The 12,932-nt window shown below is 46.5% G+C and overlaps 1 protein-coding gene across 1 annotated transcript in view; it reads left to right on the top strand.

Annotated features, from left to right (window-relative positions):
- LOC124789103 (aspartate aminotransferase, cytoplasmic-like) overlaps window positions 1-12,932 on the top strand; it is a 92,669-nt gene that overhangs the window by 41,173 nt on the left and 38,564 nt on the right. The window contains exon 3 of the mRNA XM_047256392.1: window positions 8,315-8,423. Coding sequence (XP_047112348.1) covers window positions 8,315-8,423 — 109 coding nt within the window. The remainder of the gene's footprint in view (window positions 1-8,314; window positions 8,424-12,932) is intronic.

The following is a 12,932-nucleotide window of genomic DNA, read 5'->3' as shown; positions in this document are numbered from 1 at the left end:
ACCAAGTTGTGGTGCATGTCATTGAGGATCCTTTGCAACAAATATCAAGAGAAATGGATGGGATGGAACCTGGATTATCAACAAGGTAGGGGGACAACTGTGGTCCCTAACCACCAAAGACTCTTTCATTGAAGATGCCACCAAATATATTGTTGCATGTGCTTGAGGGCCATTGAATTTCTTTGAATCTACCAGAGACAATGGGAAATCAGCAACATGTATTGACAATGTTCTAACTAATTATGTATATGAAGATGTACACAAATTTTGTCTAGATCTTGGTATTTCAGATCATTGTGCATTGTTCATTGAGCTGCCATAGACAGACAGGAACATTTCACGTATGAAAACCCATATGAGCAGGAACTTTAGCAAAGAAAACTTACTAACATTTAGTGAGAAACTAAAAGAGAAAACATGGCCTTTTGATCATTGTAACTCAAGTGACGAAAACTTTGAGAAATGCCTAAATAGTTTTCTTGCTGTCTGTAATGAAACATTTCCACCTAGACTCTACAGCAATAAAATAACAAATAAGTAAAGTGGATTACCCAGGGCATAAAAATTTCCAGTGCAAGGAAAAGCCAACTGCACGGAGAACTAAAATAAAATAAAGATATGGATTTCATTAAATATGTTACACTCTATAAATCCATATTTAAAAGATTTGCATGTTATTCTAAAAAATCAGTTTGGTTCTCAGCAGGGGGAAAACACCATAGATGCAGAAAACAGTTTCATAGAGAAAATAAGTACATCATTAGACAAGAGAAATAAGGTGGCAGGAGTTTTCTGTGACCTCACAAAGGTGTTTGATTCTGTAAACCATATGAGGGAATAGGATATAGTTGTAGATAAACAACTAGAGTTCTCTCAGATACAGATTTATTAGCACTTCACTTCTACACAGATACAAGTCCGGAGGTTAACTGCCGTTAGCGGCCAACATCCTCCAAAAGCCCTCTCCTCAAAGATAGCACACTTATACACTGAACAAATATCGATATTTATGGCACTCTACGCCACACATAGACACCCCGCCCCTGCGCAGTATGGAGTACGTCCCTGTGAATGGGGGGGTGAGAAGTTAGGAAAGTATCGTACAGTTCTTCCACGTGAGGCGGTACAGTTCTTCCGCGTCAGACGGAAGTGTTCGACTGGTAGGAGACCGGGGGGTGAAACCCGGTATGTTGACGGCGAAGTCAGCAAGCGACACCGGTGGCTGAAGACGATGTCCCATCCTGGAGTGGGGGTGTAGCACTTCGTCAGCAGGCAGGCGGAGAATCACCTTGCCAGAAGGCCTAACAAAGGCACGTAAATTGCCATACGCAGCACTTGTGCTCATTTTAAAGCGGCACACCACATGAGTTTCTGCCCTTCCTCCCACAACATTGTCACACGTGAGTACCACACACACCGTATCGCCATCTACGACAACAGATAATTTATGTATGTCATCAGGGTGTACGTGTGTTGTGAATTCTTGGGTGGCACCTGTACGAGCATTGGTAGGGAGGCAGGGAGGTGTGGGAAAGCCATGGCAGGGGCAAGCATCTGCGAAGAGGGGGGTGGCAGGTGCACTGGACTGCACGGGTGACAACCTCGGGCGATCAGCTGATGGACGAGGGAGTGTGACCAAAAGCAATGAGGAGCCAGTGTGGATTGAACGGCGTGACAAAGAGCTGTCACATGAAAATGGTAACACAATGGTAGAATCCGAGTGGTTGGCAGTTTGACTGCGAGGGCTGTGAGGAGTGAAACCTCGAAAAGATTGGCCACTCGAATTAGGTGAACGCAGAGAAAAAGCAGTGCTCGGCCGAGAAGCATGCTGTGGAGAATCATTACCAGAATGTATGGTATGAGAAGATGGATGGCCACTCGAAGCAGGAGTTGGAGAAATAGGGGCAGAATCAGGGAGGTTCACCTGAGGCTCAATGAAAGCTGGTTTCACTCGGTTGAGTGAGACCGTGGTTACAGAGTCTTTTATGAGGAGATCCATGTTATTCTCGGAGCGTTTGATGACCTTGTAAGGACCTGTGTTGGGCGACTGAAGCGGGGCTTTGATTGAGTCATCTGTGAGAAACACGTACTCACAAGAGTCTAGCGTGTGCAGTACATACACGCGCGGAGGTGTATGAGTAGCCGGAGGTGACGGCTGAATTTTGCTGCAGTGCAAGCGCACTCGCTCGAGAAGTGAAGGGAGTTCAGAGGGCTGTGGAAATGGGGTTGGAGTGTCTAATTCTCCAGGCAAAACCAGAGGTTGGCCATACACATACTCGGCTACAGAACCCTTGAGGTCTTCCTTGAAAGTTGCACGAAGGCCAAGAAGCACAAAGGGCAGTGCTTCTGTCCATAGTGAGTCATGGCAATGCAAGGCAGACTTTAAGATGTGATGCCATCGCTCGACAAGCCCATGTGGAAGTATGAATTTTGACAGTACCAAACATTTTACATAAGTCGGAGAAAACTGAAGACTCTAATTGTTGTCCCTGGTCAGTGGTGAGGTAAACAGGTGAGCCAAATCTAGAGATCCACGAATCTAAGAATGCTCGACTTACTGTGTCAGAGGTAATGTTCAGAATAGGCACAGCCTCAGCCCACCGAGTCATCCTGTCAATACCGTAAACAAGTAACGGAAACCCTCGGAGGGGGGCAAAGGGCCTACGAGGTCCACATGAACATGGTGAAACCGGCCTGGCGGTTGGGCAAAACAGTCAAGGGGTGGGGAAGTGTGCCTGGAAACTTTGTTCTGTTGACACAACACGCATGCCCTGGCACAAGACTGATAGTCGCGGCACATGTCTCTCCAGACAAACCGTTTCAGATACCAGACGGATGGAAGCTTTGACACCGGGGTGTGCTAATGTGTGTAATTTGCCAAAGACATGGCGTTGAAGGGGCTTAGGAATGAATGGCCGCAACATACCAGTCAATTCATCACACCACAGTAAGTCAGATATGTCAGGGAAAGTAGAGCGTACAGGTTGGAGAGAGGAGCTGTGGTCCGAAATTAACTGCATGGTATTGGGGTCTGCCGATTGCAACCGAGGTAGGTCGGTTCGGTCAATTAAGGTTGTGACAGCACCAACTCGTGAGAGAAAATCAGCAACCACATTGTCCACTCCTCGGATGTAGGGAATGTCATTTGTAAATTGCAAGATGTAATCGATGTGATGAAAGTGTCGTGGGGGCGAATCAGCCGCAGGATTTTTTATGGCAGGAGCCAATGGCTTGTGATCAGTGAGCACATAGAAATCTCGTCCCTCAACATCAGTTCTGAAGTGTCTTATGGCCTCGTAAACAGCAAGTAATTCTCTGTTGAATGCTGAGTATTTCTTCTGCGAATTGTTTAGCTTTTTTGAGTAAAACTGCAGGGGGCTCGTAACATCATTGTACGTCTGACTCAGTACTGCGCCGACAGCATTGTCACTAGCATCAGTAGTGATAAACATTGTGGCGTCCGCACGTGGGTGAGCAATAGTGGCAGCAGAGGCCAACAGCTGTTTGAGTTCGTTAAATGCCTTGTCCATGTCTGGTGTCCATGGGACCTGGCGGGTGCCAGAAGTTTGTGGCCAGCGAAGCATCTGTGAGAGGAGCCTGCACCGCAGAAGCAGCTGGCAGATGTTTACGGTAATAATTAACTGTTCCGATGAACCTGTGTAATTCCCTATAGGTCTGGGGGCGTGGCATCTCGAGAACATGCTTGATCTTGTCCTGTGGTTGTGTCAGACCATCCGACAACACAACATAACTTAGGAATGTGACGGATGACTGGTGCAATTGAGTCTTTTTATTGTTCAGTTCCATACCAGCAGCTACTAAAATATCTGTCACGACTTGAACACGCTCCTCACTCTGTTCCAAAGTAGAAGCAAAAACCAATATGTCGTCCATGTATACGAAACAAAAGTCTAGATGGGATAAAGTTTGATTGATGAAATGCTGCCACATTTGGGGGGCGTTTTTCAACCCAAACGGCATAAATTTGTATTGAAACAGTCCGAAGGGAGTGGTTATGGCATTCTTTTCAATATCCTCCAGAGCCATAGGAATCTGATGAAATGCGTACTTACAGTCCAAAACAGAGAAGTACTTTGCACCTGCGAGCGCTTGATTGAAGTCCACAATGTGTGGGACCGGGTATTTATCAATGATGGTGCGGGCATTTAAACGCCTATAGTCTCCGACCATACGCCAAGTACCGTCTATCTTTTGGTCAAACAGGATAGGACTAGCCCAGCAACTGGAAGAGGGTTCAGTTGTTCCCTTTTGTAATAGATCATCTAATTGTTCTTTTGCAATTTTCATAAATTCCGGCTTGAGGCGGCATGGGCGTTGCGGTATGGGCGGCCGATCGGTTAGACGTAACAGATGAACTGTGCCATTAGTGACTACTGCAATACGTGGTGCGGCACGACAGTCAGATGTCCGTGAAGTGGAGCAGGTGGTGGCAGACGGGCAAAGCTGTGGCACTGAGGGCACGGAAGTAAGGTGTGCCAGCCACTCGTAGGCTGCGTAAAGGCCGCACGTGTGTTAACATGGGCGAGGTTGGTACACTAGTTCTTGGTAGCGGGCCGTGCCGCTACAAACGCTGTAGGCATGAGTGGGCGTGGCCGAACAGCATATGGCCGTAGTTCATTGCCAAGAGCTTGGGAAGTTAACTGTCCATTCGGAACGCAGGGAACATGAGCACTCAGGCATACACTGTCATTAAAAGAGGGGGTGCTGACACAGTTTACAGAGTTTACAACATTGTCGTTACCGTGCACGGGCACGGGAACACCAGATTGGCACGGACTGACCTTGTCTGTAGCCGACAAGTCGTCTTTTTGTAGTGTCACGAGGCGTTGTTGTGTGGAGGCCAGCTCGTGGTGTATGTTGCAGAGAGGCAGCAGCATTTCCATACGTTCCATCCGCAACTTCGAAGACTTGGCACACTCCACTAGCCACTTGTTTGTCCAAGATTGCTGCTCCAAGGATAAGTTTAAACACTTCTTAGCACAGCACACATGTTTGGTGTTAGCCGAACTGTCACTCGGCGGAGCTAAAGGAGTATGTTTGTTTAGTGGGGTGTAAAAACACAGTGTTTTGCACAAAATCTACTGACAACTGATAGTGCTTGAGGAAATCAATTCCGAGAATGGGTTCTTCAATTGTTGACACTAAAAACGTCCACTCCAGCTTGCACTCGGGCGAAAGTTTCACTGTATACAGAGTAGAACCCGAACACTGTAGGGTAGACAAGTTCACTGCACGAGGTACTGTTTTGTGTGGTTGCACTTTATTGGTTGGTAGGCAAACCGGCAGCAAAGAGACGTCTGTGCCAGTGTCTACCAGAAAATGTACACCTGATTGTAAATCACGAACATAGACTCAACCACACTTACTGTTGTTGTCCGAAACAGAATGCAACGTTGGATGGTGCCCGTTGTTTACATCGCAGGAGGTGGCTACACAGCCCTACCTGCGGTTGGAGTTTGGGTAAGAACACAGTGACTGGCATTTGCGAGCTTGCTCCCCGAATCTTGCGTGGAAGAAACAGTAAGGTTGGGCAGGCCTGTGCTCCTGTGGGTAGTTGCTAGGTGACAGAGTATGTGACCAGAGTCTTCCACAGAGGCCGATGCACTGTCGTTGCGGGGAGTTGAAGGTGCAGGCAGGGCGGCTAGTTTAACAAATTTGTTATTAGCAGCACCAGACAAGGGCGTGGTGTCAGAAAGCTTCTTAGTTCGGTCACGTCCAGAATGCAGTGCACAGAGCTCACATTGCCTGGCGGAGTATGCTCTGTCGGTGGCGCGTAAACGTTCATTTACTGGCCTATCTTCATACGCAGAGATTGCAGTCTGGACAGGCAAAGGCAGCTTTTCTGTCCAGATTTCTGCAAGCGTGTCATCAGGCATAACTTGCTCATCAATGAGAAGACGGATGCACCGCCACAGCTGGGACAGAGACCTGTCGCTGAGATGCTCTTTGTAGATGAGCTGTCGCACATTTTCTCTCCTGGTTTTCGAGACGCACTCCAGTATCGTCTGCTTCACCACAGCATACTTTCCTGCTAGGGGGGGTGCTTTGACCAGATCATAAATTAAATTGACACAGTTGTGAAGATGGTTCGTGAGGCAGGCAAAGCGTGCGTCGTTGTCCAAAGCACAGACATTGAATGTTTGCTCAACCAGGTTAAACCAGAACTCCAGGTGAGTGGGTTTGAAGTCTGGTAGTTTCGGCAGATTGGGATTTGCAGTCACTGCGGAGGTGCGCCTATTTCTTCGGACGGAAGTAGAGCATGCAGAAGATAGCGAGTCCGAAATATTGGCGTCCCGTAATGCGGGTATCGCGAAATTCACTTGACGCCGGGGGGGAGACTGAGAAGTGACGGATGCTCGAACAGTATGGGAGTAGGAATGTTCCGAACAACACTCTGGGGAGAACACGTGGAAAGGTCTAGGCTAACAAAGCCAGAGTCCGCAACCGTTGGCAGTTGGAAGAAACTGACGGCACTCGATGAATTCCACTGCATGTTCGGGCTGAAGGATTCCGAAGAGTCTTGTGGCATGTCCACTACGACGGCAGGAGTGCTGGAGAGATGTTGCTGAAATCCGTGCAGCGGTGAGTGCTGAAAGGCCATTGTCTGAAGCTGAACAACGGCCCTCGCGATCGAAGAAACCCGATGCGGTAGGCACGTAAATAACCTTTGGGCTGTAACTCGGATGCGTATTACACAAAAAACGGGGTCACCAGTGAGGGAATAGGATATAGTTATAGGTAAACAACTAGAGTTCTCTCAGATACAGATTTATTAGCACTTCGCTTCTACACAGATACAAGTCCAGAGGCTAACTGCCATTAGCGGCCAACATCCTCCCAAAGCCCTCTCCTCAAAGATAGCACACTTATACACTGAACAAATATCGATATTTATGGCGCTCTACGCCACACATACATTGCTTGTTTGCAAACTTGAAAAGTATGGCATTAGCGGCAGTGCCCTAAAATGGCTTAAACCCTACTTATCCAACAGAAAGCAAAGTGTTTGCATTTCTTCAAGTGGCACATATTATTTTTTTGACTGAAAAAAAAAATCTCAACATGTTTCACAAGGCTCCATATTAGGCCTAGTCCTATTTCTCTTTTATGTTAATGACTTGCCATTAAATATCAGCTCCCCATCAGTTCTGTTTGCAGATGATACTTCTGTCTCAGTTTAAGATCGGGATTTGGAAAAAATCCCCAAATCTGTAATCAGTACCCTCAGTACCTTAGAAACTTGGTTTCAGCTAGATGGGTTGAATCTAACCATATCTAAGACTCACGTTATGCAGTTCAAAACCAAACAGTCAAAATGTGAGCAGATTAAGACTGTACACAACAACCAAGGTATAGGAGAAGTTGACTCAGTCAAATTCTTAGGTTTAAATGTAGATAAAAATTTGAGCTGGCAGGCACATATTGAATACCTGGCAATCAAATTGAGCAGATTTGCATTTGCAATGCAAATATTATCAACAGCAACTGACATGGGCACACAAAAAGTAGCATATACAAGCTACTTCAAATTCATTATTAGGTATGGTATTGTTTTTTTGGGGTAACTCGACAAACATAATGTGGATACTAAAAATACAGAAAAAAAATCAATCAAAATATGTGCACTGCATATCACAAAGAACCATGTCAAACATTATTTAGGAAACTTAAAATATTAACCCTGCCATCCTTATACATGTATGAGATTATTATACTTTAGTACACCAGACATGAATTATTTGAGAAAAAACATTTTGTCCATTCACATGATACTAGAAATAAAGAAAATTTTATGCTACCCACCGACAGCCTCAGACTGTATGCCTAGGGACCTCAATACATGGGAATGAAAATTTGTAATAAATTAAAAGGGAACAAGTTGATGCAGATGAATTTAGGTTCACTTGGACAAAAGCTATATAGGTACTGACACTGAAGTGTTATTATGCAGTGGATGAATTCATGCAGGAGAAACTGGAAATTTGAGCTGGATACAATGTGGTACACATTGAAATATCCTTATAGTTTTATTATTTATTATAGTGCTATTATTTATGAATGTAAAAATCACTGTAACTGTTTTATAAATTTGTGATGTGCCTCCTGTACACAAACCAAATGGATTGCAAATGTACGTCATGAGATGAATAAAACACTATTCACAATGTAAATGCATGTTGCCAAAAGAGTAAACTGTAAATGTAGAAAATGTAAACAGACACTACAATATTAACTACAATATTCCTTACAAATTGTGGTAGTTTATAGTTTTGTTTTAATATTTTGTCTCCAGGCCTTTGGCATACAGAGCCTCGGGGGAACGGGATGTGTACGTATTGGATCTGAATTCTTATCCAGAGTACTGAATTACAATACTGCCTACATTCCTGCACAAACTTGGGGTGAATATTGTTCTCTTGTATTTATTTTTATCTAAAAACTATTTACTGGTTAGACATTATCAGTTGACATGTAATTTTTAAGTCGTCAAATTCATTTTCTTGTGTATTTCAGGTTCCCCTAGTTCTTTTATATTATCTGTTTACCAGGCTTGTTTTAGATAATTAACCCTTCACTTCATTGTGGAGTATGTACTGTTGTGAACTTCTCCAGGAGTTTAAAACTGTGCACGAGAACAGGCTGAGGATCTGTGTGTGACTCCTGGGCTGGCCCACAATTTTAATCTGTCAAGAAGTTTCACAAATTTTAAAGGATATTTTAAGTATTTTTAATATAAGTGACACAGATGCAGATAAAATTGGTCTAAAAGCCCAACTGCTCTTATTATACACAGTCAACAAACGGTTTATAAATTTCTGGCAGGTCGATAGACACACAAACAAACACAAACATACACACAAAATTCAAGCTTTCGCAACAAACTGTTGCCTCATCAGGAAAGAGGGAAGGAGAGGGGAAGACGAAAGGAAGTGGGTTTTAAGGGAGAGGGTAAGGAGTCATTCCAATCCCGGGAGCGGAAAGACTTACCTTAGGGGGAAAAAAGGACAGGTATACACTCGCACACACGCACATATCCATCCACACATACAGACACAAGCAGACATATTTAAAGACAAAGAGTTTGGGCAGAGATGTCAGTCGAGGCAGAAGTGTAGAGGCAAAGAAGTTGTTGAAAGACAGGTGAGGTATGAGTGGCGGCAACCTGAAATTAGCAGAGATTGAGGCCTGGCGGATGACGAGAAGAGAGGATATACTGAAGGGCAAGTTCCCATCTCCGGAGTTCGGATAGGTTGGTGTTGGTGGGAAGTATCCAGATAACCCGGACGGTGTAACACTGTGCCAAGATGTGCTGGCTGTGCACCAAGGCATGTTTAGCCACAGGGTGATCCTCATTACCAACAAACACTGTCTGCCTGTGTCCATTCATGCGAATGGACAGTTTGTTGCTGGTCATTCCCACATAGAATGCATCATAGTGTAGGCAGGTCAGTTGGTAAATCACGTGGGTGCTTTCACACGTGGCTCTGCCTCTGATCGTGTACACCTTCCGGGTTACAGGACTGGAGTAGGTGGTGGTGGGAGGGTGCATGCGACAGGTTTTGCATAGGGGGCGGTTACAAGGATAGGAGCCAGAGGGTAGGGAAGGTGGTTTGGGGATTTCATGGGGATGAACTAACAGGTTACGAAGGTTAGGTGGATGGCGGAAAGACACTCTTGGCGGAGTGGGGAGGATTTCATGAAGGATGGATCTCATTTCAGGGCAGGATTTGAGGAAGTCGTATCCCTGCTGGAGAGCCACATTCAGAGTCTGGTCCAGTCCCGGAAAGTATCCTGTCACAAGCGGGGCACTTTTGTGGTTCTTCTGTGGGGGATTCTGGGTTTGAGGAGACGAGGAAGTGGCTCTGGTTATTTGCTTCTGTACCAGGTCGGGAGGGTAGTTGCGGGATGCGAAAGCTGTTTACAGGTTGTTGGTGTACTGATTCAGGGATTCCGGACTGGAGCAGATTCATTTGCCACGAAGACCTAGGCTGTAGGGAAGGGACCGTTTGATGTGGAATGGGTGGCAGCTGTCATAATGGAGGTACTGTTGCTTGTTGGTGGGTTTGATGTGGACGGATGTGTGAAGTTGGCCATTGGACAGGTGGAGGTCAACGTCAAGGAAAGTGGCATGGGATTTGGAGTAGGACCAGGTGAAACTGATGGAACCAAAGGAGTTGAGGTTGGAGAGGAAATTCTGGAGTTCTTCTTCACTGTGAGTCCAGATCATGAAGATGTCATCAATAAATCTGTACCAAACTTTGGGTTGGCAGACTTGGGTAACCAAGAAGGCTTCCTCTAAGCGACCCATGAAAAGGTTGGCGTACGAGGGGGCCATCCTGGTGCCCATGGCTGTTCCCTTTAACTGTTGGTATGTCTGGCCCTCAAAAGTGAAGAAGTTGTGGGTCAGGATGAAGCTGGCTAAGGTGATGAGGAAAGAGGTTTTAGGTAGGGTGGCAGGTGATCGGCGTGAAAGGAAATGCTCCATCGCAGCGAGGCCCTGGACGTGCGGAATATTTGTGTATAAGGACGTGGCATCAATGGTTACAAGGATGGTTTCCGGGGGTAACAGATTGGGTAAGGATTCCAGGCGTTCAAGGAAGTGGTTAGTGTCCTTGATGAAGGATGGGAGACTGCATGTAATGGGTTGAAGGTGTTGATCTACGTAGGCAGAGATACGTTCTGTGGGGGCTTGGTAACCAGCTACAATGGGGCGGCCGGGATGATTGGGTTTGTGGATTTTAGGAAGAAGGTAGGGGTGCGGGGCTGCATCTCTGGCTGCAACCCTTCCTTCCATCAGTCCCTATACCAGTTCCAAACTGAACAATCCATTGCCCTCACCCACCTAATCCTTCACCTACACATCAACTCAGCCAATGAACACACCCGTCAACTCCTATCCTTAATAAAAGTCCTTAATCTTTCCTCTCCCACATCCACACCGGCTGTTCAGAGCATCCTCCTACAGGCCAACCGTAAATTAGAACAGCATGCCACCCTCCACCTCAAAAAACTATCCAATCTCCTGGTTTCCCACCTCCGGAAAGGCAACTCACTCACCCTTCACAACCTTTCCAGCAAACCTCGACCTCCTCTCATTGCACACAAACCCAGTCTCTCCCATCTACTCAATCTCCCACTTCCAGCTCCACTCCCTCCAAAACCTCAAAATTCCGATCAACACAATCTGGAACCACAACACCCTAATTTAGTAGTTAACCTTTCCTCCAAACCTCTCTCCCAATCCGAAACCTCTGTCCTATCCAAAGGCCTCACCTTCAGCCCCACTCCCAGATTCAACCAAACAGCCCTCGTCAAAGATTTACTGTCCTACACTCGTACTCTCTGCTGGAAGTATCACTTTGCCACGAAGAAAAATGATCCTAATCCTACTCCTAATGATCCGACTCCTCAAGACACCATCCAAATTGAACCCTGCCTGGAACAGTTCCGTCCTCCGTCACAGCGGGACCCACCTCCTCTTCCTCAAAATCACCCTCTCCAAACCTTCCAGGAATTTCTGACTTCCAGCCTTGCATCTCAATCCTTCTTAAAAAACCTTAATCCTACACCCAACATCACCACTGCTGAAGCCCAGGCTATCCGTGATCTGAAGGCTGACCGATCCATCGTCATTCTTCCGGCGGACAAGGGTTCCACGACCGTGGTACTTGATCGTCGGGAGTATGTGGCTGAGGGACTGCGTCAGCTTTCAGACAACACCACATACAAAGTTTGCCAAGGTAACCCCATTCCCGATGTCCAGGCGGAGCTTCAAGGAATCCTCAGAACCTTAGGCCCCCTGCAAAACCTTTCACCTGACTCCATCAACCTCCTGACCCCACCGACACCCCGCACCCCTACCTTCTTCCTAAAATCCACAAACCCAATCATCCCGGCCGCCCCATTGTAGCTGGTTACCAAGCCCCCACAGAACGTATCTCTGCCTACGTAGATCAACACCTTCAACCCATTACATGCAGTCTCCCATCCTTCATCAAGGACACTAACCACTTCCTTGAACGCCTGGAATCCTTACCCAATCTGTTACCCCCGGAAACCATCCTTGTAACCATTGATGCCACGTCCTTATACACAAATATTCCGCACGTCCAGGGCCTCGCTGCGATGGAGCATTTCCTTTCACGCCGATCACCTGCCACCCTACCTAAAACCTCTTTCCTCATCACCTTAGCCAGCTTCATCCTGACCCACAACTTCTTCACTTTTGAGGGCCAGACATACCAACAGTTAAAGGGAACAGCCATGGGCACCAGGATGGCCCCCTCGTACGCCAACCTTTTCATGGGTCGCTTAGAGGAAGCCTTCTTGGTTACCCAAGTCTGCCAACCCAAAGTTTGGTACAGATTTATTGATGACATCTTCATGATCTGGACTCACAGTGAAGAAGAACTCCAGAATTTCCTCTCCAACCTCAACTCCTTTGGTTCCATCAGTTTCACCTGGTCCTACTCCAAATCCCATGCCACTTTCCTTGACGTTGACCTCCACCTGTCCAATGGCCAACTTCACACATCCGTCCACATCAAACCCACCAACAAGCAACAGTACCTCCATTATGACAGCTGCCACCCATTCCACATCAAACGGTCTCTTCCCTACAGCCTAGGTCTTCGTGGCAAACGAATCTGCTCCAGTCCGGAATCCCTGAATCAGTAAACCAACAACCTGTAAACAGCTTTCGCATCCCGCAACTACCCTCCCGACCTGGTACAGAAGCAAATAACCAGAGCCACTTCCTCGTCTCCTCAAACCCAGAATCCCCCACAGAAGAACTACAAAAGTGCCCCGCTTGTGACAGGATACTTTCCGGGACTGGACCAGACTCTGAATGTGGCTCTCCAGCAGGGATACGACTTCCTCAAATCCTGCCCTGAAATGAGATCCATCCT

The sequence above is a fragment of the Schistocerca piceifrons genome, chromosome 3 (assembly GCF_021461385.2).
Source record: "Schistocerca piceifrons isolate TAMUIC-IGC-003096 chromosome 3, iqSchPice1.1, whole genome shotgun sequence".
Classification (NCBI taxonomy): domain Eukaryota; kingdom Metazoa; phylum Arthropoda; class Insecta; order Orthoptera; family Acrididae; genus Schistocerca; species Schistocerca piceifrons.
This window is presented reverse-complemented; position numbering and strand designations above follow the sequence as displayed.